We start from the raw sequence: 26,390 nt of genomic DNA, 5'->3' as shown, positions 1-26,390 counted from the left end.
TTCCTGTACAGGGTCCCCCTGTGGCTGGGGCACCCTAGGGTAGCAGTGGGGTGCAGGGTCCTTGTAACAATCTGCTGAATGCTATGGACACTCCACCAGAAAGTAAAAGGTATTTACCCTCCCCCACACACCTCCAAGCCTGGGAACATGCAGACCTGCAGCGCTGGCTGCTCAGGAGCAGAGAGGAGGGAGAACCCAATGCCTCCTACTGCAGAAGGCCCCATCCAGCCAAGTCCTCTAAGCCCCACCCCAGAAAAAAGTGGCCCAGACTCACTCCTCTCCTGTCCAGAGGCCCTGGGCAGCCCAAGTAATCCAACCAACAGAGATAAGATGACCTCACGGGCCAGGCTGCAGACCGATGGCCTCAGGCTAGTGTCTGCTGAGTGAACATGCTCCCAGGACTGAAACATCCATGGTGTCCCTCTGGGCCAGGCACTGCGCCAGGGTACAGGGCAGGGGGATGGTCCCTCTGGGCCAGACGCTGTACCAGGGATGCAGGACAAGAAGCTGGGGCTGTCCCTCTGGGCCAGGTGCTGCACCAGAACGCAAGGTTGGGGGAGGCACTGACAGATGGACAATACATGCGATCAAGGCCACAGAGGCTCAGCGTCGTCTGGAACGAAGGAAAGCCCAGTGGCTCCCATCTGCCCCAATCCTGTGAACCAACTCCTTGGTTCCTCCCCAAGATGGCAGCAAAAGCCCTGGGGCCACAATCAAAACAAGACAGCAGGCACATGGGGCACATGCATGTGAAATGAGCAGTAAGGTCTGGGTCTGACTCCTCTGAAGAGAAGGGAGCCCCACATTCAGCACATTCTCCCCTAGAGTCGTGTGGCCTAAGACAATAGCTACAAGCCACATGTGGCTATGAAGCACTTGACATGAGGCTGGTCCAAACTGAGATGTAATCTAAGTGTAAGATATACACTAGATTTCTAAGACATAGCATTTTTAAAAGGAATTTTTTTTGAGTCTCGTTAATGATCTTACATTAATTAGGGCCGCCCCTTGAACAATACGGGGGCTACGGGCACTGACCCTCCTCCACACAGTTGAAAACCTACATACAAATTTACAGTTGGCCCTCCATATTCATGGTTCCACATCCATGGATTCAACCAACCACGGATCATGTAATACTGTGGCATGCATTTACTGGGGGAAAAATCCATGTATTAAGTGGACCCATGCAGTTCAAACCCGTGTTTTTCAAAGGTCAACTGTACATGTTAAAAAGATATTTTTGGTATATTGAGGTAAGGAAAATATCTACATGCTCTTTTTACACTTTTAATGTGGCTGTTAAACTATGTATTACACATATGGCTCACAATACATTTCTGTAGGACCAGTGCTGCTCTGCCTTAGAGCACCGGCACTATGCAGTAGACTAGACGCTGAAAGGCTGGGCAGAGCTTCAGCAGTCTGACAGGGACTGCTGAGGAAGAGAGGCCTCAGCAAACACCCAGGCTTTAGTCTAGTCCCCCCAGGAGGACAAAGTGCTAGGAAAATGGATAAAATGGAACAGAGCAGCCCTCACAAAGGCTGAAGCTCAGCTTTGAATTAGCTCAATTTCAGACTGGATTAACATGATCTCCTCTAATTCTAACTACCTCTGGGAACAAAAGTAAATCTTCTCTAGAGAAAGACAAAATCACCCACAACCTCCCTCAAATACCTCCATAAGTTTTAAACACATAAACCTGAAATGGCCAGGCAGACTAGGAGACAAAGCCAAATGACAGAAAACTGAGAGAGAAAAAAAGACAATGGCAATGAACTACAAGAGGAACCAAATATTATAGTTATTAGACACAGACTGTAAAATCCTGATTAATGTGGTCTAGAAAATAGACAGTGAGACAGATAATTTCACCAGAACTAAAATCTATGGACTAGGAATCAAATGGAAACTAAAACCAAGAAATGAAACTGGGGACTTCCCTGGTGGCGCAGTGGTTGAGAATCTGCCTGCCAATGCAGGGGACACGGGTTCGAGCCCTGGTCTGGGACGATCCCACATGCCGCGGAGCGACTAGGCCCGTGAGCCACAATTGCTGAGCCTGCGCGTCTGGAGCCTGTGCTCCGCAACAAGAGAGGCCGCGATAGTGAGAGGCCCGCGCACCGCGATGAAGAGTGGCCCCCGCTTGCCGCAACTAGAGAAAGCCCTCGCACAGAAACGAAGACCCAACACAGCCACAAATAAATAAATAAATAGATATTTAAAAAAAAAAAGAAAAGAAATGAAACTGGGAACTCAATATATGGGTTTAACAGCAGGTTAGACACAGCTAAAGACAGGATCAGCAAACCGGAAAATAGGTGAGTACAAGATATACAGAGCGAAACATGGAGGCAAATGGATGGGCAATACAGGAAAGAGGATTTTTAAAAACTCATAGAACACAGTGAAAAGGTCCAACCTATGCATAAATGGGGTTCTGGAACAAGAGGGCATAAAGCATGGAACAAAAGGAATATGTATAAAATAGCAGCCCAAAGTTTTCCAAAACTGAAACAAGACATCCAGACGTTGATTCAGTAAGTACTATAAACCCTAACCAGGTTAAATACAAGGAAAATCACACCAGGGCACATTGCAGCAAAACAAAACTCCTGCAAATTCAGACACACAGGAAAATCTTAGACACAATATCACAAAAGGCAGGCAGGGGTGGGTAGATGAAATTCGACGTTGCAAGACCCCTGCCTTGCCCAGGATGTGGTAGAAGTTCTACTTCATACCAGGCTTTAATAACCAAGGATACATTGTTGTAATCTCTAGTTGGACTACTAAAAAACTTAGAAGAGAATGCATAACAAACTTTCTAAGTACAAACTCTAAGCTGCCCAAAGTCCAGAGCTCTACGATTGGTTCGTCCAATAACAAGGCAGACACACCTGAAACCACACCTCAGTTGTTAAAATTACCACTATGTGTATACACAAGTATGCAATGAAATAATGACCAAAAATTACAAATACACAGTGAAATGAAGTAAAATGAAATGACAGGTGAAATAAGCACACCATCCCAATTATCCTGCTCTCTGTCACCCTCCATCCTGCCCTCCTGGGTTATCCAGGCCTATAGCCCAGGTCTCCCCAGGGCATACCTGCAAAAGACAACCATCTTTGTGGCCCCAGTAACCTATGGGACGATCGTATGGTCTTCCCAAGAGCCGAACAGAATCCCAAATCCAGTACAGAGCTAGTGCTCAATGGGGCACTAGCTCCTTTCCGTAGGAGGGTTTGCTCCCTGGGGGATGGTAAAGCCACCTCCCCATTTCACGACCGAGACCTACAGATGCCATGTCTGGCATCCCACAGGGACTTCTCTGCCTCCACCTGTTATGTCTCACCTCCAACAGCTGGAAAGGCTCCTGAGGCCCAGGAGCGAAACTCTGAGGTCTGACACCCTGTGAACTCAGGGTCGGGAAAGCTGGTGTCAGTGAGTCTCTCTCCTTGTCACTTACACCCTAATGGGTGAAGAAATGCCTCCACCTCCTCCACACCTGCATCTATCTCTCCCTCAGGCAAACATTTACCAACAGCCATGACCTGCTGGACGGCCACACGCTGGTCTCACTAAGGTGACCTTAAGACAAGACCCCTGCCTTTGGTGCTCAACCCTATGAGCCATGCAAGTCGGTGCTGCCCCCATTTTACAGAAGAGGAAGCTGAGGCTCAGAGAAGCTCAACACCTCCACAAGCAGCAGGTCAGAACATGACACCCAGCCAACCTGGCTCCCATTGCCTCCAGGTGTGTGCGGGCTGCTGGGAACATGGTTGACATGGGTGAAGCACGGCTGCAGAAGACGGGCAGATCTCAGAGTGCGGTGCACACATCGCTCCAGGTGGGGAGGCCTGAAAGAACCCAGGACGCACGTACAAGCAGAGAGCAGGGTGAGTTCCCGAAGTTCACCCTCCAGCTCACCCTTCCCAGGGCTGCTCTGCAGATCACCAAGTCCTGCTCATACCCCTTCCCAGACAGCCTGCCCCAGTCAGCACCCAGGCTGTGGCAGGTACCACAGCCACCAGCACAGAATCATGTGGCACCTGGCCTCCCCCACACCCATCCCAGCTGCACTCACTCCAGAGTCTCTTTACCTGGCCCCAGGAGCACAAACAGCTCCCCCTCCCCCAGACCCCTGGTTCTCCCCAAATACACAGGCAGGAACATCACAGTGTGGAGAGATGGCAGGGAGAGGTGGGGATGCCACTCCCCATGAGGGACAGCGGCCAGAGCAGTCAGCACGTCAGCCACCTGGCCACGGGGCCTGCCCACCCAGGTACGTGGGTCAAAGCCCTGACTCTACCCAACTCCACCATCCTCACAGCACAACTCCCCTCCCCACCAGAGCCCAGAGCCTTGAGAAGGTGACAGTGCTCTTCAGTGGCCTCCAGCACCCTTCACTCCTCAGACCACACGTGGGCTCCTCCCTTGCTGTGCCGCAAGGCACCCACAACTCCCTAGGTCAGGGCCAGGGCTTAGGCATCACGTGACCCACGTGAACCAGCCCCATCAGCTTCCTTGCCACTGACATGGGGAACCTCCTTGTGTGGTTTGGCAGCACAGGAAATGCCTAAGACAGGTGTAGATACTCGGTCAATGTAAACCACAGGACACAGCCAACTCATTCGCTCACGGCCCTCTCTGCCAGGGTCACCATCATCTCGTAACTCTTTGCAACCATCCTTCCTCTGACCCCTGACCCAGGAAGAAGCCTGGCGGAGGGTACCCTGCAAGGCCACTGGGCAGTGGTGACCCCCAATGCTCATACCACCCTCACTAGACTACCAGAGGCAGGTGCTTGCCCGAGGCCACACAGCCGGACGCTCAGCTCCCTGCGACGCAGGATTTGTTGCCTCTGCCGGGCACAGCTGTCTCCTCTGAGCTGCTCCTCCTCAGAAACGCACCCCAAACCCTACGTCTGAGCAGCCAGGCAAGTGCTGAGCACAGCCCGACTGCACGTGTGTGAAGGCGCACACGCAAAAGGACACGGGTAGGAGCTGCAGGGACACGTGCAGGAGCAAGTGCTCACACTTGGACCAGTGACAGGAGTCGGGTGTTTCTCCCCTGTAAAAAGCTATTTCCTCTACTGTATTTAAAATATTTCTCAGAGGATACAGCATAAGAGAGTAGCAGATAACGTTAACACAAAAACTCCATTTTCAGTTGCTCATGCCAGCAGGCACCACAACCCAGGAAGCGCACCCACAGCCTGTCTTGAGCCCTGCAGTTCCCACCTGGGACTCTCACTCTGGTGCTCCCCCCCCAGGGAAGTCATCCAAGACCATGATGCCTGTGTGTGTGTGTGTGTGTGTCTGGAATTCTTCACTGGATGGTTATTTATAATTTCGAGAAATAACCAGACATCCCAGGACAGGCCTGGCAGCGGTGATGTGGGTCATGTGGTCCACGGGGCAGTTACAAACCCCGATTACTGAGGAAAGTGGTGAGACAGGCAAGGGTGAAAAGCACCAGGCTGGGATTTAATAAAATTCACACAGTGAGAACAAAACAGCCAACCAGAATGGGGGCTGCGTTCAGGGAGGAGGGCACAGGGACTTTTTTCTTCCTTCCCTCTGTTTCCCCCATTCTCTGCAATCTGCTGAACTTCATGAAACTAAAAACAAAAAGCACTCACCGGCTACACCCCGGGACCATGTTCTGGGCAGCAGCAATGCTTACTGCAAGGCTATTTTCCTCCCTAGAGTGAGGTTACCATGGCGTTTATTTCAAATGCTCCCTTTGGCATCTGTTCTATAAATGGCTTTGGGTTTGCACCGGACGCACTCACTGGAGACAGAATTCCTGATTCTGTAAAACCCACAAACCCTGAATGCTTCTTCCTGTTGAGCTCCATCTCCTCCAGGGGGCAAAGAAGAGGGATCAGTCCAATCCCCCTGAGTGTGCACTGAGCACTTACTGTGTGTTGCTTAATGGGAGATGAGACCCTCTGCGGGAGCTGGGGGGAACTAGGGTCCTGCCTGTCAGGGATGGCAACTGAGGTCCCCCCAGAGATCTGGGCAGGTCTAACTCCCTAGGTCTGCATTTGAGTTTATTTGAGAAGATAAAGTACAAGAGACTCCTGATAATAATTCAGGGTGGGATGAGGTTTGTTAGTCTACTTTTCTGTTCTATTTGGAATTTCCATGATGATAAGTCAGCAATAACAGTTGGGATGTTCTGGCCCTCAGTCAGTACCAGTGGCCTTGCCTCTGACTTAGACGCCCTGGGCATGACCTTTCCAGGGAGACCTGGCCAGGCATGGGCATCATGGGCAATGCCACGGCCCCCTGCAAGCTGCCATCACCCCCACTTGGAAGATGAAGAGATGATGGGTCAGGGAGCAGCTCTTAGTCACCCTGGGGTGCAGCACACCCAAGCCACCTCCCCAACAAGGAAACCAGGAGAGGGGGCTGGACTCCCTCCCCAAGGGGCCACAGCTCCCCACCAATGGCAGCAGATGCACTGTGGACCATCCTCAGTGACTGTTCCTCAAGGGCAGGCCCGGCACACGTCAAGTCAACCCCAGCACTGGCTCACGGGAAGACCTGTCCACCCCATCAGCCATGTGGCTGCCAGCCTCCCTGGCGTCCCAATCAAGGACACCTGGGAACCCACAGCCCCCAGCCACAATGCCAGGGTGTGCCAGGGCCAGACAGGGCAGATCCCATGCCCCTGGGGTCTCCTGGGCATCCCAGTAGCAACCCCGGCAAGGGGCAAATTTGTGTCAGGGCAGGTGCCACACATTGGGGTCACCTATAATCGCAGCTGCCAAGACCAGGGTGAGGGAGGGGTACAGTCCAAGCCCCCAGAGAGATGACGGAAGAAGCTGACCCCGGATATCATGCCATCCATGGGCCTTGGGGGGACAGGAAGCCGTCTCAGAAGGAGATGTCTAGCAGAGGTGCCCAAAACCACCCTGGTGGGATCAGTATCCTCATCTGTAAAATGGGCCCTGGGCAGCATCACAGGAACTTGCAGCATTAGGCTCCACACAGGGCCAGAGCTGGGTTGGTGCCCAAAAAGCAAATGCCCCGGGTACTCCCAGTGAGCTACTATTATGACCACTGGCTCAGGCCCAAGGCTGAAGGGCTTCAGTCAAACCACTTCACATGTACAGGCTCACCCCCTGGGTTTCTCCTGTTGTCCAGAGTCACTGCCTAAAGCCCCCAGTGCAATCTGTGGACCCCATGATCTATGGCCCCAGAGGCTGCTCAAAGGAGCCAGCATCTCTGACCGAGTCTACAGGATCCCATGGGGAAGGGCCTGCATCTACACAACCACAGGGTGGCTCTCAGGCCCAGTGCCCCCCAGTGCAAAGGCCTCCTTGAATGCTGCCCCCAGCTCTGTCTGCGTAGTGCTCACTCAGAGAGTAAAAGTCAAAACCAAAGATAAAATAAAAATCTCTCTGCAGTGCCAAAAATACCTCCCCATGGGATGAGGAGGCAGGCACCGGTTTCCACAGCAGCAACTGTTGCTATGGATACAGGGCTCCTGCCAGAAAGGGGTGGGGACAGAGATGGGGGAGGGGGACTAGTGGGGGAGGGGAATACAGCAATGGGATATGGGGGGACAGAGATGGGGGGGACGAACAGAGAGGTACCAGCAGGGGGCAGGAGAGACGGGCTGGTCAGCTGGAGGGAGGGACCTGGCCAACCCTGGCCCTCATGCCCCCCATCACTGGTAAAGCTGATCTGCAAATACAGACTTTGGGGAGGGAGGTCGCTAAACAGTAATATTTGTACCAGAATGGAAGGAGGAAAACAGGATCTCCCACAAACGTGAACGCTTTTCTGATTTGAGCGCAACAAGTCCAACATATTCCTCCAGAGAGCCTTGATTCCTACTATTCACTGACTTCTCTCACCTAAAACTGTTACCTCCTATGGGCTGAGTTTACTCTCGGCCTGTAGCGAGCAGCAGGACAGCCCTCCAGGAGGGAGCCCGAGGGAATGGCCACAGGACAGCTGGCCGTGTCCTCTCCTGCACTCCCTCTCTCCCTGCCATGGAGACCCCAGCCCTGGGAGGTCCCACCTGGCAGGTAAGGTCCCCTCAGCTCTGTGATGGGCAGATGGGGGCACATGTGCCACCAGCCCCAGAGCCAGGTCCTGGGCAGGAGCTTTTAGAATAGAACCCTAAGGGCCCATGGGCTGGCTGCTCAGCCACCCCTGCCCAGAGGTTCCCCACTGCGCACAGGCTTCTGTTCCCAACTCTCCCCAGAGGCCTCCCTACCCCTCCGTGGGGCCACAGGCTGTTCATCACATGTCACAGTTGGAGGCTTCATTGCTTTCTGCCTCCCCCAGCAGTGATGTGAGCCAGGAGGCGGCCTGCATGGACAGGTCCCCAGTCCCCAGGAAGGCGCCACGGCCACTCTCTGTCTCTACTGCTCCCACCACCTCACATGAAGCTGTCAGGCCCGTGTCCCTGAACCCTGTTTTCATATCAGCCCCCAAGAGCCTGCAACAGCCCCTCATACACATTGACCAGGTTTTGACACTGCCAGTGTGTTTCCTTGACCTGAGCCCCTCCGCTCCAGCACTCATGCCAGACACATCTCTCCCCAAGCCAACTGTTCCCCGACACCCACCTGGGGGAGCACGGTCCGGAGGCACCACCAGTGGCTCCACCCACAGCCCATAAACCCCCGGACATTCCTCCCACAGGTGGCCTCTCCTGGCCTGCTGGGTGTCCAGCCCCAAGCTGTGCTCTGTCCACCAGGAGGCAGGCTGGCTGGCTTCCTGTCACTGCTGTACAAGCTGCCACCACTACAGCCCAAACAGCACACATTCTCTCAAAGTTCGGGGGGGCCAGAAGCAAGAAGGCAGACTCATGGGCAGAGTCAAGGTGTCACACATCGCCCTGCTTCCTTCTGGGGTTCCATGGAGAATCCATCCCCTTGTCCAGCCTCTAGAGGCCACCATGTTCCTCAGCTCATGGCTCCCTCCTCCGTCTTCTGTAGTCACGTCTCCGTGGGACCCTCCTGGCCCCTCTTATAAAGGACCCAAGTGATGACCCTGGACCCACCTGGATAATCCAGGATCGTCTCCCACCTCAGGGTCCTCAATCCAACTGCATCTGCAAAGTCCCTCTAGCCACATAGGTGGCATATTCAGAGGTTAGGGTATAAGGCCGTGGACGCCTCCATCATCTAGCTTCCCACACCCCTTCCTGGCCCACCTGACCCTGGGCCTGGACCCAGCAGCTGCCTATTTCAGGCTCCCTTCCAACCTTCCTTGGGGCCGGCTGTCACCCAGCTTCACGCCTGATGTTGAGGCGGCAATGCCATCTTTTTTAATTCATCTTTTCCCTCTCAAAATGAAGAAGGAAGCCCCACGTGGGCCCTCTTTCATCTACATCCCGACTATCACTGCCCACACAGGCGCCATCTGTCCACGTTGCCATGCCTGTGTCCCTTCCTGGCCACCCCACCTTTCTCTGGGCCACATCTCACCCACCAGGCCCAGTGCCCTCATTCCAGCTTCACGTCACAAGCCAGGTTCAGCAACGCATGCTCAAGGCCCCCGACAGGGCCCCCCGCCTGAGTCGGACTGGCTGGCGCCCTTCCCACAACCCCCAGGAAAGGCCCTTCCAGGCCCTGCAGTGGGGGCTCCAGCCTCGCCCCGCCCCAGCAAGACTGTGGGTACTCTGAGTGGCCAACAGGAATCCCAAGCAAAGGCAGCCCAGGGCAGTGGAGGACATCTCCAGCACGCACAGCCTTCGTGGGCCTCAGAGATGAGCCAGCCTCCTGGGGCAGCAACCCAGGACTCAATGAGAAACGTAAGCACACTCGTTAGCACAGGGCCTCAGTGAGCTTTCAGGAAGTTGCTGTAGCTGTTATCACGACCATTAATAATTATACTCAGAGGCAAGGTCCTTTGAAACCCTCATAATCCAACCTCCACCAAACTACACCTACCCTCCGCTCCACCCACAGTAGTTTCCTTCCTCCAAAGAGAAAACCCAGCAGAAACCCTTTGTTGAAAGGCCATCAGCCAGAACACCCGCCTGGAACACCCACCCCCCTCCCCAGGAGCACAGAGGCCCACTGGCAGTTCCTGCCCCACCCAAGGAGAAAGGCTTCACTGCCTGGTAGGGCGGTGGCCCTGACTCCAGAACCCTGGAGGCCTGCTCCCGGGGGCAAGGCTGCCTCAAAGGGCTTGTCTTTCCCACAGAGGCACCCACGGGGCAGGCAGGCCTCTCCTCGGGCACACAAACCCAAGACGACAGAGAGGAATGCACACCAAGGCCAGCAAGGCCTGATGGGGCTTCTTCACCGCACACGCAACCTGCATAAGCAACAGCCAGTGGTGGGGAAGCCAGAGTCAGGTGCCACTGCTGCCACATGCAGGCCACAAGGGAAGGACCATGGAAGCAGGAGCACAAGAGCAGGGCCACGGGGGCAGGGTCATGGGGGCAGGGCCATGGGGGCAGGCATGCAATAACAGCCATGAGAGCCCAGCTAAGCCCACCAGGACCTGACGGTACTGGCCAGCCATGGACCCCTCTGCTATACAGTCTGGCGCCTGTGCCAAACCCTAGTCTCCCGGCTCCTCTGCGCTCCTCCCCAGGACCTGTGGCCAGGGGTTTATCCCAAGTCACATCTGAAGGGCAAGATCCCACTGTGACCTCTGGCCTGGCCGGCCCCGCTCACAGAGGCCCAGCCTGGCTCCAGGTGGAAAGCTGGCTACGCTGCCTCCGCTCTGCCTTGCCAGATCAAGGACACAAAGGGCCTGCCTCAAAAGTGCATCTATAAAGCTCTCCAGGAAGCAGCCAGCAGGGCCAGAACGTTCCAGAGTCACCATCTTGCTCCCCTCCAGGAACAGAGCAGGCAGGGCTTTGTCTTTTATCATCACCGTCATCAAATATTTACAGAGGCTGACAGACATCTCAGGCAGGCCAGCCGTGAGCCAAACACCACACTTCCCAGGACAGGCGGAGGTGCAGGCGAGTAGGCAGGGCGGCCAGAGGGGTGAGGTTTCCTGCAGGGCAGCCGCTGCTCTCTCCGACCGGAGCAAACACGCCCACCGTGGGTCTGGGTCCTTGTTGTCTGCACGTAGAACCCAGAGCAGGCTGCCTCTATGCTGTCCCCACTGCAAGAAGTACACAGGCACAGGTTGAAGGGCTCTCCACACTCAGGACTCCCAGGAAGTCAACAGCAAGGGAGTGAGCGGGCACCCACTCCAGCCCAGGCAAGCAGAGGCCTAGAGCTGCCAAGGACAGGGTGAGAGCAGCCCCGGACCCCCACGTGCACCTCAGCCTCCTCCCTCCAATCTGTTACAGTCCAGACTGGAAACCACCCAAGTCTGTCCATGGATCGACAGGCAGACTGTGAACACCTACACAGTAGAAAAGGGACCGACCGCTGATCGGTGCAGCCAGGGCTGAGTCCCAAAGGGCATACTGACACGTGTGGGCAGCAGACACAAAAGGCTGAACACACACTGTGTGATCTACGTGCAGGAAATTCTAGGGCAGGCAGGTGACCTACAGGACAGTAGGCGGGCAACGGGACCTGGGGCCAGGGTTACAGGGAAATGTCTACCTCTGCCAGGTAGGGCTCACAACGCACTGACCTGCTCTGTAGGCTCCAGCAGTTTTGACTTCCACAATAATAAAGCAACGCCCCTCTACTGTTCAGCATTTTATTTTCCTTTACTTTCAAAGAATACCATCTATCCCTTTCTTCTTAAAAACTCTTTCACTGTTTATTTTCATCTGCTTTTGCTTCATTTTATTTCTAACTGATAGCTTTTAATGTATTTTGCCATTTTCCCTAAACTCATCCTGTCCTCTTCCTCTGAAGTACGCCTAGCTGAGTTTATGCACTTCCAGTCTCCTTTTTAACCTTCTTTTCACAAACAGCAAACGCAGTCATCTGTGCATACCTCCTCTCAGGCTGAGCTGGGTCTGCGGCCACAGCAACCAGACCCCAGCCCGGGCAGACCACTTGAGGGCCCCAAAACCCACACCAGTCCTGTATGTACCCCAGGGGTGCTGTCCAGGGGATGTTAACCTCCAACTTGCAAAAGCAACTAAGCAAGATGGGAGGGGGCAGGCAAGCCCTTCTGAGGCTGGGCCCCAAACCCCAGGAGACAGTATAGGTGGGGAAGGTGGGTCCACTGGCATCTAAAGGCCCAGAATCCCACTCACAGTCAGGGCCACCAATGCCTGGGAACACCCTTGCCTCAGGCTCTCGACCACCCCCAGGAACCAGCCCCCTCTGTGTGACTCCAAATCACTCACAGCACCACACCTGTGCTAACAGAGAAGCCTCAGTCAGTGTTCCCCATCACCCCCTGGTAAAACCAGAACCCCCAGCTGCCCAGCCTGGCCACCCAAGACACCAAGAGCCAGCCACGCTCCCCACACAACACAGCCCCCACCCCTCTCCACAAAATGGCTCCTCCCCACCTGATAACCTTCTCCCCACATGGTGGCCCCAGGTTCAGAACCACTCAGCACACACACAAGGCCCACAGTCCAGGCCCCATGCCCTCAACCCAGAGTCCTCACCCAGAACGCTCAGAGGCAGCTATCATGGGGCAGAACCACCCCAATCAGATGTCCCTAGGGAAATGTCTGGAAGCTTGTCAAAGCACAGACAGCCACCACTGAGGGCAGCTTTTGTCCCCCTAGGAGCCCAACAGTCCAGGTGACCAGGCCAAGACCTACATCATGCAGGGTCGGGGCAACCATCCCAAGCAAAAGCTAGAGCAGATCATTCACATATGTCATAGGTCTAGTGCATAGCCAGGGAGAGGCGGGGTGCTGCTTGGGTCCCCAGGGCCCGAGAATGTGCAGACATCGAGACTGTTCCAGAGGGTCCCCTAGAACCAGCCCACTCTGCCTGTGGCTGTGGCCACCCAGACCCAGACCTTTGCGAACATGCTTCCAACTGGGAACACAGGATGGCCCCAGAGACCTGAGAGGAGGCAGGGGGTCTTTCAACAGTGGCAGGGGACCCTCGCAATGCTGATAACCAACGACCCTGCAGTCCCCTTATGTCAATTACTGCTGTTGCACAAAAACACCTGAGGATGGAGTATTTCCAAAATCCAAGCACACATGGGCCCCCACCACACCCAGGAAGGTACCTGGTGACTGCATCCCTGCCCTGCTCCTCATCCAGTCAGTCTCCTCCGTCCTTCAAGCTTTCAACGTTCTTCCAAAAAAGCCAAATTTACTCTCCTGCTTGAAACTCTTAATTAAAGAGAAGAAATGCCTCAAAACCTGTCAAGGCAGGTGTCAGTGGATTGCTGCTGGTCAATGCAGCAAAAGGACTTCCTGGCTTGAAGACACAGCACAACAGCCAGCTCCTTCTGGGGGGACCACAGCAGCACACAGGCTGAGAAGCTGCATCCCACAGGGTGCAGGGGGAAGCACCCTGACATGTCTGGCCCCAGTCTGGAGATGAGAGGAACATGCAAAAACCTGGGCCCAGCTGTGGGCAGGGCTGGGGGTGAGCCCACCCTGAACTCACCCCCCAGGGGAAAGGGGAGGCTCGTGGATCCACTCGTCCCAGTGGTGGGCTCTCGCTAAAGCTCAAGGAGGCGGGAGCTGCAGGCCACGTGGTGATTCATCATCACTGCACACGTTAGCACAAATGCTACAATTATGACTTTGCAAAATACCCAGAACATAAAAAAGAGACAAGAAGGGCATGTACCAAAGTGAAAACAGTTATGTCAGAGGAAAGAGATTTGGGGCAGTTTTTTCTTTTTCAGGTTTCAGCGTCTGTCATGTCCGTCACCCTAACCCTAACTTAGGTAGCTTGAAACGTACCCCCCCAAAACCCCACAGTGGCCTCCCCATCCATCATCCACCACCCCCTCCATCCTCACAACCCCCACTCATTGGAGGGGGTCCAGGGCTAGCACGTTGGGCGGAGGGATTGTTCTAGATTAAAACTGACATGACAACCAAATGCAATGCCTGACTCTTGACTGGATCCTGGATCCAAACAGGAAAACTATCAGGAAGGCACAGTCCACGCCAGACGTGTGGCTGACGGCACCCAAGTTAGATTTGAGTGTGACACTGAGCTATGGTTTTGTAGGAAAACGTCCGCACTCCTATACGAGATGTGTGCTGAAGTTTTCAGGGCAAGGTGGAAATGGGCCAGAATAACACATATGCAGAGGTACAGAGATAAAGCAAATGTGGCAAAATGTTTACAACTGGTAACTCCAACTTTCCCATCCATGTTTTTCAAAATAAAAAGTTTGTGGGGAAGTGTAAACTAGATTGCTGGCAGAAAGGAGAAAGCTCAGAGGAAGAGGAAAGAGGAGAGGGTAGGGCCAGCGGGTAGACAGCTGGGAGGCCATGTCACAGGGTCCCAGCCACAGACTCCCGGAGGTGAGAGGTGAAGGGAGCAGGGCACGGCAGCCCCTGGAGGCACCTAGAAGCAGTAGGGTATGTGGGTTGTTCTGTTCGGAAGACAGGCCCAGGTGGAAGAGGGCCTCATCAAACATGGGCACCAATCAGATCTTGGAGGGATGAGGTAATGAGCACCAATAAGACCTTGGGGGGATAAAGTAACCAAGACAGACACGGGCAGGCACCCCTCGCACTCGCCCACTGTCTGCCACCCCTGTCTACCAACAAAACCCACTGTGCCCAGCCCCAGGGAATAGATCATAACCCATCTATGCCATCAAGCCTTTCCCAGATGCCCTTGCAGCTAAGGGAGACCACACAATCTCACTGTAACCAGAAAAACCAAAGAGGCTTACTGGTAAACGTTTTCCTTTATGGATTAAAATATGGACACCTTACTTAACCTCCACCTAACCACCTGCTTGCTTCCTGTCTTCAAATATGGTTGTGATGCCTGGAACTATGGCAGCCTTTCTGCCACCATGAGGTGACGAGACTGGGGACAAATCCAACAAGGCTGAGGAAGGTAGAAGAGAAAGAGGGACAGCACCTTTCTCCCTGCCAACATTGCTGAGTCACTAGGGCCCTGGACAGGCCATCCCCAGATTTCAGATTCTGGGGATGATCAAAAGTCTGCACTGCTTAGCCATACTTGGCTTGCAGCTAAGAATTTTCCCAGCTTATCCACTCCTGAGAAAGCACACAGACAGCCAGGAAAGCAGGAGGCCTGGGGGAAAAAGTGGACATCAGGAGGACAGGTCCTTCCAGGGCAGCTTCTGGCCTGAGACAGGTAGAGAGTCTTCTCAAGGGCAAGGCCAGCTTTCCATGTCTAGATCCAAGTGCTGCCAACAGCACCACCAATAAGTGAGATGGGAACCCCCATGTCCGCAACGTCTGCAACGCAGCCAAGACATGCCATGGGAACACTGGAACTCTATGTTCCAATGTTGGCACTGTTGGAACTCTACCAACAGTCAGCCAACAGGACACTCCTCGGAGCCCATCCTGGTCCCATGAGATGTTCGCAAAACTAAAGAAAAGGTGGAAGGGGTGCAAGGCCTCCCACACCCTGTCAAGAGCTTCACAACACAGTGAGTATTTTAAAGGCTCTGAGAAGTCCCACAACACCAATTCATGCTTGACCCAGCACTCTTCAAGCCTATTTAGTAACACCCCTTTCCAAAGCAACCCTCTGATCACACATGGAAAATGACAATCCAGGGAGAGGCAGGAAGCGTGCCACCAGCTGCTGTCTCTCAGTGTGAGCTTGGATGTGAGCCACCTTCCCTGAGTCTCCTTCTCATCTATGAAAACAGAGTCCCAAAACTTCTCAAAGTGGTTCTGAGGACCTGATAAAACTCACACATGGGTCCAGACATCCAAGAAAGTCCTCACCATACCACAGCTTCTCTCCTGCCCTCCTGCCCATGGCCAGCTGACAGCCAGGCCTGAACCTCCGGGCCAAGGAGGCCCCTGAAGCCAAGTCAGGACAGCCCTGTGCAAACCACCAGGACTCGGGGGCACCAAGCCTCGCCCAGCACCACTCTCTACTCCACTGGCTCCTCTGCGCATGTGCCTGGGCAGGGTTCATGCCATGCCATCTTTAATTTCTGGAGCCACCGCAGAGAGACCCCACTCCTGAACACCTGGGAAATATGCCCAGCTCAAGGGCTGACCTCAGGGAGGTGGTGCATGAGGGGGACCACTGGCCAGTCCTCCTGACTTGTGCCATGAAGGCATGAGGACCGCTTGGCACAGAAGCCCCTGGAAGCAGATGCTCAGGGAGCCCACAATCCAGGGCCACCTCTCTATGGCCAAGGACGCTCTGCCCAGCCTGCAGCCTCCCCCCAGAGCACGGCTGGGCAGGGCTTTCTGGAAAACCCGTCCAAGAGGACCGGAACACAAAGCACAAAGACAGGAATGGACCCCAAACCACAGCCTCTCCTTGCAAACCAATAAATTGCATTAAGAGACACTCTAGAAACAAATAAAAAGATAAATTTTAAAAGCAGTGATGGGACTTCCCTAGTGACGCAGTGGTTAAGAATCTACCTGCCAATGCAGGGGACATGGCTTCAATCCCTGGTCCGGGAAGATCCCACATGCCGCAGAGCAACTAAGCCCGTGCGCCACAACTACTGAGCCTGCTCTCTAGAGCCCATGAGCCACAACTACTGAGCCCATGTGACACAACTACTGAAGCCCACGTGCCTAGAGCCCGTGCTCTGCGACAAGAGAAGCCACCACAATGAGAAGCCCACGCACTGCAACGAAGAGTAGCCCCTGCTCGCCGCAACTAGAGAAAGCCTGCACGCAGCAAGGAAGACCCAACACAGCCAAACATACGTACATATATACATAAATAACTTTATTTTTTAAATATATAAATAGATTAAAAATAAAAGCTGTGACACTTAGTGACTATAGCTGTATTTATAAAAGATATACATGGGGAAACAAGAACTTGAAGGTAATGTGCAAAAATAGTAAGTAGTTATATTCACTTGATTTATGAGTAGTTTTTTCATTTCTGCATACTTCTTTAATGTAGCTGTTATACTGCTTTGTTTTGCTTTTTAATTAATGAACTATTTTTATAAAAGAAGTTCTCTGCTTATAGAAAGATTGAGCAGAAAGTACAGAGTTCCCTTGTACTCCCTCACACCTGCACACAGTTTTCCCTATTATTAATATCTTGCATTGGTGTGGTACTTTGTTATAACTGGCATGCCAATATTGATATTAACTAAAGTCCATTGTTTATATTATGGTTCTCTCTTGCTGTTGCACACTCTATGGGTTTGGACAAATTTATAATGACAGGTATCCATCATTATAGTATCACACAGAATAGTTTCACTGCCCTAAAAATCCTCTGTGCTCTATTCATCACTCCCTCCCCACTAACCCCTGGCAACCACTGATCTTTTAACTGTCTCCACAGTTTTGCCTTTTCCAGAATGTCATATAGTTGGAATCATACAGTATGCAGTCTTTTCAAATTGGCGTCTTTCACTTACTAATGTGCATTTAAGGTTCTTCCATATCTTTACATTGTTTGAAAGTTCATTTCTTTTTAGCACTGAATAATATTCCACTGTCTGGATGTACTACAGTTTATCTGTTCAACTACTGAAGGATATCTTGGTTGCTTCCAAGTTTTGGCAATTATGAATAAAGCTGCCATAAACATCTGTGTGCAGGTTTTTGTGCGGACATAAATCTTCAACTTATTTGAGTAAATACCAAGGAGCATGATTGCTGAATGATATGGTAAGAGTATGTAAAGTTTTGTAAGATGTCGTCATACTGTCTTCCAAAGTGGCTGTACCATTTTGCATTCCCACAAGTAATGAATGAGAGTTCCTGTTGCTCCACATACTTGTCAGCATTTGGTGATGCCAGTGTTCTGAATTTTGGCCATTCTAATAGGTGTGTAGTGATATCTCATTGTTTTAATTTGCATTTCCCCAGTGAAACACGATGTGGAGTGTCTGTTCATATGCTTAATTGCCATCTGTATATCTTCTTTGATGAGATGTTTGTTAAGGTCTTTAGCCCACTTCCCCCCACCCGCCCCCCCGCCCGCTCCCCGAGCTTTCCTCTGTTCAAGAAGCCAAGGTCAGAGGCAAGGAGGGGACCATGGTTCTGTGTTCCCCTTCCGTGACCCACAGAAAAGGTCTTGGCCTATTTTTTAATCTGGTTGTCTGGTTTCTTATTGTTAAGTTTTAAGAGTTCTTGGTATATTCTGGGTAACAGCCCTTTATGAGATATGCGTTTGACAAAGATTTCCTCCCAGTCTGCATCTTGTCTTCTCATTTGCTTATAGGCCTTTGCAGAACAGAAGTTTTTCATTTTAATGAAGCTGAACTTAGAAAGTTTTTCTTTCATAGATCATATCTGTGGTGTTGTATCTAAAAAGTAACTGCCAAACCCAAGGTCACCTACATTTTCTCCTATGTTATCTTCCAGGAAATTTACAGTCTTGCATTTTACATTTAGGCCTATGATCCATTTTGAGTTAACTTTTGTGAAAGGTATAAGGTCTGTGTCCAGATTCATTTTTTTGCATGTGGATGTACAGTTGTTCCAGTACCATCTGTTGAAATGACCACCTTTCTCCATTGTGTTGCCTTTGCTCCTTTGTCAAAGGTCAGGTCATATATTTATGTATATCTGTTTCTGGGCTCTCTATTCTGTTTCATTGATCTATTTCTCTATACCACACTGCCTTGATCATTCTTCTTTTATTCTTTTCCAAAACTTTAACATTTATTTAAAGAACACTGACATAAATTGGAGGTAATGATCAAGTATTCCAGGAAATCTTAGAATTCAAGTCTCTCAGGAACAGAACCAGATATGAAAAATACTTGAAGCGGGGAAACCTACAGCTGACTCAGGTTGCCAACCTCAGACAGGCTGGGCTTCTGCATCCTCACCAGGGGGCCTCTCCACCCAAAACACAGCTCCTGGCCAGAAGCAGATCCTAATCTGCTTCTTAGAGATTCCACCTGCTTCATTCACACCCTTTCCTTATCTGCAGCTCAGCAGCCAGGTGCTCGGGGGCACAGGCCCTCAGCCTGCCTGCACCTGGAGGCCCCTGGGCCACCCCAGGGGCCCACCTCCAGCCTCAGGCAGGCCTCCCTGCTCCTCCAGGTTCAGCGTGCTCTCCACCTCAATCTCAGCTTCTTAAACTGTTTATCTGCAGGGTGAGAAGAGGCTTAATTCTGAGCGCCCGCTCTCAGCAGTGCTGCATACTCGGTGCTGAATGTGCTTCTCCACAGTCCCCATGGCCCTGTGAGGGTTGGCTAGCACCATCCCCATCGCACAAATGGGTAAACCGGGGTTCAGAAAGGCAGGTGCCCTCTCTACGGCCTCCCCGCTGGGAAGCTGTGGGGCTGGGGCCCAAATGCAGCAGGACACCCCGAGTGTCTGTACGCACTGCACAGTGTGCCCTGCCTGGCGGCGAGGCTCCCAAGCACCCCTCCCCCGCCTCAGGCAGATGCTGGCACCGTTCAGCCAAGGCAGACCACACAGGAGACCCGAGCCTGTGGCCTGAACCCCTGCAGGACTGAGTCAAGTTCCTCTCCAACGAAGTGGTGACCTACAGCTGTGTGTTCTCACCTTCGGCACCATCCAGCTCCGGCCTGACGCCAGCCCAAGCTACTGGCCCCAGGAGATGCCTACAGCCAGGCAGAGGGCTGCTAGAGTCAGCCATTCTGGAAGGTGAGTGGCAGGCACTCAACAAGTCCAGCCAGCCCAGGACCGCAGGACAGTCTCTCCACAGACTGACTCCCTTGCTTCCTGCAGGCTTCTTGCAAACACCCCTCCTCTGTGAGAACCTGCCTCTCCCACCATGACTCTCCTGCTGACTGTGGTACACCAGGGCTGGAACCAGGACACATGCTCAAAAAAATGCCTGCTGAGCCAATAAACCACACCAGCCTGCGCTGCTGAGCCCGGACACGAGACCCAGCATTGGGAAGCCTAGGGAACGTCCACTCTCTACCCTCCTCTTATCAATTCTTTCCCTTGCCACTATAATGTTCCAGCTAACAGTCCACCAGCAAAGCTTCACCCACCTCAGAGTTACCCAGTCACCACCTGGAAATGGCACGAGAGGTGGGGAGATGCCCACTAGCCCTCCACCCAAGTTAGACAGTCTGGGGAGCCTCCCTCTGGGGTCCAAGTCACTGGGCAATTCAGGCCTGAAACGCTCAGCCTGGTACCCTCACACGCCAGGGCCCTGAGGATACCCTGAAAGGCACACACTCGGCCACAGGAGCACCTGCTTCCAACAGGGAATGAGCTGCAATGCCCAATGTGCCCACGGTGGTGACCCACAGCTCGGGCTGCTTGTTCATCATTGCTGACCACACTCACCTCCCCAACAAAGCTTGGGGATAGGGGAGGGGCCTCTGGGTTCCGGATGCCCACCCTTCTGCACTGATGGGCCCCTCCCCAGTGCATTTCACAGGCCTCTCAGGAAGTTGGCACCAACCTTTCTCACCAACCAAACCATAACTGTGGTCAAGATGACACATGAAACATCATTTGGGAAAGCAAGTTCAGTGTTGACACCCAACTGCTTTCAAATTACACCTCTTCCAACAAAATTGCGCCCTAAGAAGATTTTTTTTAAATAAAAATATAAAAGCAGGGTGACCGCCAGCCAAATTGAGTTGAGCCCTCTCTAAGCATCCTGCTCCAGCAAGTGAGCACCATCTCCTCCGCACATCCCCTCATCTCCGCATGTCAGCCAGATTGGGCTGCTTGTGGCTCCTCTGAAAGCAACACCTGACCCTCCCACATGAGGCCACAGGGGAGACCTCTCAACCCCGGGCCTGCGGCTGCCCAGCACCACAGGCACGTGCCTGGTCTATGAAAGGCGATGGTGCACCTGCGTGGTCAGGCGTGTGAGCTCAGCGCCCAGTACAGGTGGGGCACCCACAGACATGGGAGAGGTGCCAGACCACACCGATAGCAGGCAGACCTGGCCACCCTCTGAGGACAGCAAGGGGACCGGCACGCTCAGCACGGCTGCACACGACAGGCCCCTACAGGCATTATCCGCTGCCAGGGCGCAGGAAGGTGACACGGAGGTCTGGCTGGGGTGGGTGAGTTGGGAACAAACGAGTCCTCCATGGCCACACGAAGGAGACATCAGCAGATCCTGTGGTGCCCACACCCACAGCCTCTCCCCGGCCTGGAGTCCAGGCCATCACCACCCCACGGGAGCCCAGCGACCTCTGGGCAGTGCAGAGCAGCAAGAGGACAGCTTCATGATGACACCTGAGGGGTCCAGACACCTGTCCCTGGCTGATGGGGGCTCAGGCCCCATGGTACCTCTTCAGGACTCTCATGGCCCTCAAAGCCCCTGCAAGTACTCCAGGCAGAGGGTCAAGGACTGATACCTCCATGAGGCTAAATGACTCCCACACTGGGCACAGGCCAGGACACAAGCGAGGGAAACATGAGTTGATGGTGGAATCCCCCAAGAGGCCGTGCCCAACCCTGTAACCGCAGCTCACAGCAGCCTTCTGTGAGGAGGAGGCAGCACAGAGGACACTTGGAGACAGGGGCATGTTGACGGGAGGGGGTGGCACTTACCAAGGGGGCTGAAAACCAAGGTTCTCTTCAAGTTCTCGAAGAAGACATTTAAGCAGGTGGTCCAGGAAAGGCCAACAGGCCGCCTCCAACGAGGCTTCTGGACACTGGCTGGGATCTGGGTTGGCCGCATTTTCTCTGCTCAGAGGCCCCACCCATGGCTCAGAGGCATCAGCGGGTGAGAGAGGGTGCCTGAGTCACCTGAGACCATGTCAGTGGTCCACACCTACCCCCACCCCAGGCAACCCAGAGTCAACCAGAAGCCTCCAGCTATCCCGTGCACTGTCTGACAGGATGGGGTCTGTGAGGGGCCACAGCTGGCCACAGGGACGTGGGAAATGTGAGCCAGAGTAAAGGCAGTGGTTCTGCGTGCATTTTGTACTTTCCCTGTTGCTATTATAATGTGTCCTGGTGCCAGAAATGAACATTCATTCAAAAGAAAACAGAAGGGGAGGTAATATTTTAAAATGGCTTCCCCCAAAAAATCAATGTCAGCTTCAAACGTCTGGAGAATTCAGGAGGTGAAAACACCTCGCTGCCCTTCACTGTGATATGAACGCATATTGCGCTTTCTGCAAAGCTCTTTCGACACTAAATTATAGAAGGAAACTGGAAGTCTTGGGGATCTTACATCCTCCAAGCCAGACTTATTAGGTCCAAAAATGCGGCCTTTCCTCCCCTTGGCAGGGAACCCTGGAAAAAGCAAGCGGGTGACACTGTCTCAGTTCTGGGGGAGGCAGGCAGGTGCCCAACATCCCCTATGGTCCCAAGGTTGAGAGGAGGAAACAGACTTTTGAGGGTTGATTTCCAGGGCATTCCAAAGATGCCAGCTGAGGAGCTTATGGGGGTTGGGGAAGGGAGGGTTGGAGGGCAGGAGGAATACTGCAGAGCTCCCCGTACTGAAGGCAATGCTCCTGGCAACCCACCCTCCAGTGGGAGCCCTGATGCTTGGGAATTCTGGGGGCTGGGTGGAGGGTGAACGTCTCCACCCCGTGCACTAGGAAACCCCCTCCCCAGGCGCAAAGCCAGCATGCCACCTGTCGCCCTCCCTGGTGCTTGGTGGTCTGAGAGGACTAACCTGGTGCCCTGCCCTCCACGCTTATCTCCTCTCCTAAGGACGGCCATGCCAGGTGGCCTCTTCCCATGATGCTGCAATCCCCCTCTACCATCTGTATCCTCACAGGCGACCTTGGTGGGCTCTCAACAATAAAATGGGGGAAACAACAGCCTCCTGTTTGGTGAAAAGGAGAGTGCACACACAGCAGGCTCTCAGCTGCTGTCCTAAGCTGGTTCCCAGCCCCCTCTGGTGTAAAACCCTCTCAGACCCACCCAGCAGAAGGCAGCTGACCCTAAATGCTGCATATCAGCCCTCTTGTTGGGGGAGATACAGGAACAGCTTCCCGGCTGGCATGGGGCCCCCAGTAACTACTGTATGAGAAGCAAAACCAGACAGATTAGAAGCCATCTCCCACTTTCCTACTCCCACCCAGAGTACAGGAGTAAAAGCCCCCTGGACAGCAGCCAGGGTCCACGCTGGTGCCGCTCTGCTTAGGGACCCAGAGGCAAAACAGCTTGCCTTGCCTTAAAGGGAATGGGAATTAACAACCTCCTCCGAGGGTCACATGTGCCTGCAATGCCTCAACCAGATCAGCTGGGCTCTGCTGCTGAGGTCTAACTCAGCTCCTGCCTGCTGCAGCACCCCCACTCCTGTCCTCCACCCGCAGAGGCATTCCGCAGCAGAGCACCAGTGGGTGCTTGGAGTTCCACACCAGGTCACTTGGCAAGAGCGAGAAGGTGGGGAGGGAAGGCACACAGCCACACTCTAGAATCAGGAATCCTCTTCTCCCTCTCCGGGTCCTCTCTCCCCTGTGCGTTCACACACAGCAGTGATGCCCAGCTCACTCCTATGCCATCCCAGCAAACCATCCATAGGGCCCCAGACCACAGACCACTGAGGCCACCCCTCAGCAGGTCCCAGACCTGCAACCGTGAGGGAGGGGAGTTCTCAGTCCCTCGTGAGGGACTCAATAGGCCACCCCTGGCTCCACCGTGAAAAGTCCCTATTTCCACAAGAGAACCAAGGAGCTGTGAGGAGGGGTGGTCTCTAAAGCTCTTTGTCTCAGAAGAAAGGCTGAGGACAGGTGGACACTGGACAAATTAGCCAGCTCACATATACACACACACACAGGCCACCCTGCAGGGGCCCAGAGGACAAAGCAACCAAATCCCACTTCTGAGCCAAAAAGGCAGGCTGCCTGCAGTGTGGCAGGCGGCCTGCGTCAGGACTGGTAGGCCCAGCTAACTTTCCAGGGCGCTGGGGTAGGCTTACATCTGCATGGCCAGCTCTCGCAGAGTCCAGCCCCATGCCTGACAGCTGTTCCCCCAAACAAGGGAGGGTCAATAAACACCCACTGTGACAGGCGCTGCCCCAGCTTCCACGGCCGGCCCAGGACAGCCTGAGTTACCGTTTATATAATCTTCCAGGGCTGGGGCTGATATAGCCAACATGAGGGCAAGGTTATGAAAAATGCAAGTTCAGAGCCTTTGCATCCACAAAAACCAAAACAAGACAAAACCAAACGCCACCCGTATTTTACATGACTGGGTTTTAAGACTTCTCACATATCCATTTTGTGAACTAACAGGACACAGTGACAACACTTACAGGCTTTGCCCCAGAGGCCCCAGGGCCCACCATCCCTCACCATAAACAGACCCCAGGTGAAAAGCCCCTCAGACATCCCCAACTGGGGCATCTACACTCTGCAAGACGCAGTAAGGTGCTCATTTAAGAGCAGCTGAGAGTCCCCCAAACCACCCTGTGACCACCTGGACACAGGGCCCTACAGCCCCCACACTGCTTCTGCACAGACACGGACGATCCAGACAGCCTGGGTCAGTACAGCCCAGAAGAAGGAGCGGCACTGATCAGCACTGAAAGACACGCCCTCCAAGTGCCCAGTCTCCATCATGGGCCCACATCGTGCCACACTTAGACACCACACACTGTGAGGTCCGACCTCCATCACCCAACTGTCACCACACAGACCGCCAGCACAACCAACCACCCACCCAGAGGGTGACACACAGATGGCCGCTGCCAGGCGTGGCTAAGGCCAGGCATGGCCCGATGCCAGAACGCACTCGCCCACCACCCACCTACGGCCATCTCGCCCCTCACCTGCAGCTCGCACCAGGCTACCTCCACCCAGGTCTCCGTGTCCAGACCCTTGTAGACCGTCTTGAAGGAACCGCGGCCAAGCTCAATGTCGAACTTGAGGAAGCGGCCGTCCAGGGAGGTGGCCACAGCCTTGAGGTCGTCCTCGTCGTCGTCCTCCTCCTCGGGCTCCTCCCGGCGTGCGCGCCCGAACTCTGGCCTCGCCTCGAGAGCCCCCACGTCCTCCTTCCTCGCGGCCGCCGCCGCCTCCTCCTCGCGGGGGCCGCCCTCGGGGGCAGGCGCGGGCGAGGGCGCGGGGTCCGGGCCAGGCTCCTGAGCGCCCGCGGGCTCAAGACCGGGGTCGGCAAGGTCGCCCAGCGGCGCGGCAGGCGCGGCAGGCGCGGGGACGGCCGGGCGACCGCGGGCGCGCTCGGCGATGAGGCGGCGCGTCTTGCAGAGTAGCAGCACCCTTCGCTGCAGCGGCTGCGGGGGCTGCGCGCCCGGCGACTCGGCCCCCTCCAGGCCCGGCGGCTCCTCCTGGTCAGAATCCACCACGCTGCGTCGCAGGAAGCGCTGGGGCCCGGGCCGCGCCGCCCGCGCCCGCGGCACCGCCGCCGGCTCCGCCATGCCCGCGGGCCCCGCACCGCGCCCGGCCTCCATCAGTGCGCCGGGGGCGTCTCGGCGGCCGCCATCGTCGTCCATCTCTGCGAGCAAGGACACACAGGCCCGTGTGAGCGCGGGCCTCGCCGCACCTGCCCGGGACGTGGGATGAGACAGTGCCGCCCCAGGGCCCGCGGCCTGCCCGCCCCGGCCGCGGAGGGGCCTACTGGGCTGTGCCTGGGGCGGGGGGGGGGTGGGGGTGGGGGCGGGGGGGTGGGGGTGGGGGTGGGGGGTTCTGCAGACCGGATCAGGAGGCCGGGCTGGGTGGGAGGGAGCCGTTCCCTGCTCAGGCCTGGGCCAGAGAGGAGCCCTGCTGGGCTGTCCCGGGGGACACGAGGGAGGCTGCAGAGGGGGCCGGAAGGCCGGGGAGAGGGGCACCTGTGCCCTGCCCAGCCCCGGGGAAGGGGGCCTACTGGGATGCCCCTGGGAGGTGGGGGTGGTTAAGACGGGGCCGGGAGGCCCGGGCTGGGGAAGTGGGGATGCCGTGCCCTGGGCAGCGGAGGGGTGAAGGAGGTTGGGGAAGAAGGAGGTACTGGCCCGGCGGCGGCTCCACAAAGGACGCTGCCTGGGGCGCAGGAGGGGCGCGCGGGGAGGGGGATGCGGCGGCGCGGCGCGCACACAAAGGCGGCGGGTTCGGCACTCACAGGGCGAACGGGCGCCGTCCATGCCCGCGGCCCGGCGGCCCGGGCGGGCGAGGCCGCGCTCAGGGCCGGGATCTGCGCTCGGGGCTGGGGTCTGCGCTCGGTCCGGGGTCGCTCTCAGGGCCGGGGTCTGCGCTCCAGACCCGGGTCACCCTTGGCGCCGGGTCGCGGCGCTACTTCCTCCAGCCGGCCCGCGGCGGGGCAGCGCTCCCGAGTGCCGCTTCAGCTCCGCGCGGCTGCGCTCCCGCACCGGCTCAGACCCTGCGCGCGAGGAGGGCGGGGCATTCGGCTGCCCGCCCCCGGCCGGCGCGGCGGGGCGGGGCCTGGCACGCCCACCTGTCCTCGGGCGCGCGCGAGGCCACCTGCGGGCCAGCCCCCGGGGCCGCGCAGGCCCACTGCGGCCCTCATGCTCCCCCTCCGGATGTTACTGCTG

General features: G+C 55.1%; 1 protein-coding gene across 10 annotated transcripts in view; it reads right to left on the bottom strand.

Annotated features, from left to right (window-relative positions):
* The window catches only part of WNK2 (WNK lysine deficient protein kinase 2), a 141,473-nt gene extending 115,287 nt beyond the window's left edge, over window positions 1-26,186 (bottom strand). For 7 of the 10 annotated variants that reach the window (XM_082401031.1, XM_082401032.1, XM_082401024.1 and 4 more), the window contains exons 1-2: window positions 25,961-26,186; window positions 24,681-25,360 (exon numbers count right to left, since the gene is read on the bottom strand). In XM_082401031.1, the coding sequence (XP_082257157.1) occupies window positions 24,681-25,358 (678 nt within the window). In that variant the 5' untranslated portion in view covers window positions 25,359-25,360; window positions 25,961-26,186. Of the gene's footprint in view, window positions 1-24,680; window positions 25,472-25,960 lie in introns of those variants that run through there. The other 3 variants (XM_082401028.1, XM_082401030.1, XM_082401025.1) reach the window with 2 other exon arrangements.
* Window positions 26,187-26,390: the final 204 nt, after the last annotated feature.

The sequence above is a fragment of the Balaenoptera borealis genome (assembly GCF_965194805.1).
Source record: "Balaenoptera borealis genome assembly, chromosome: 8".
Lineage (NCBI taxonomy): Eukaryota > Metazoa > Chordata > Mammalia > Artiodactyla > Balaenopteridae > Balaenoptera > Balaenoptera borealis.
The sequence above is the reverse complement of the archived record's forward strand: the minus strand, read 5'-3'. Positions and strand labels throughout refer to the sequence as shown.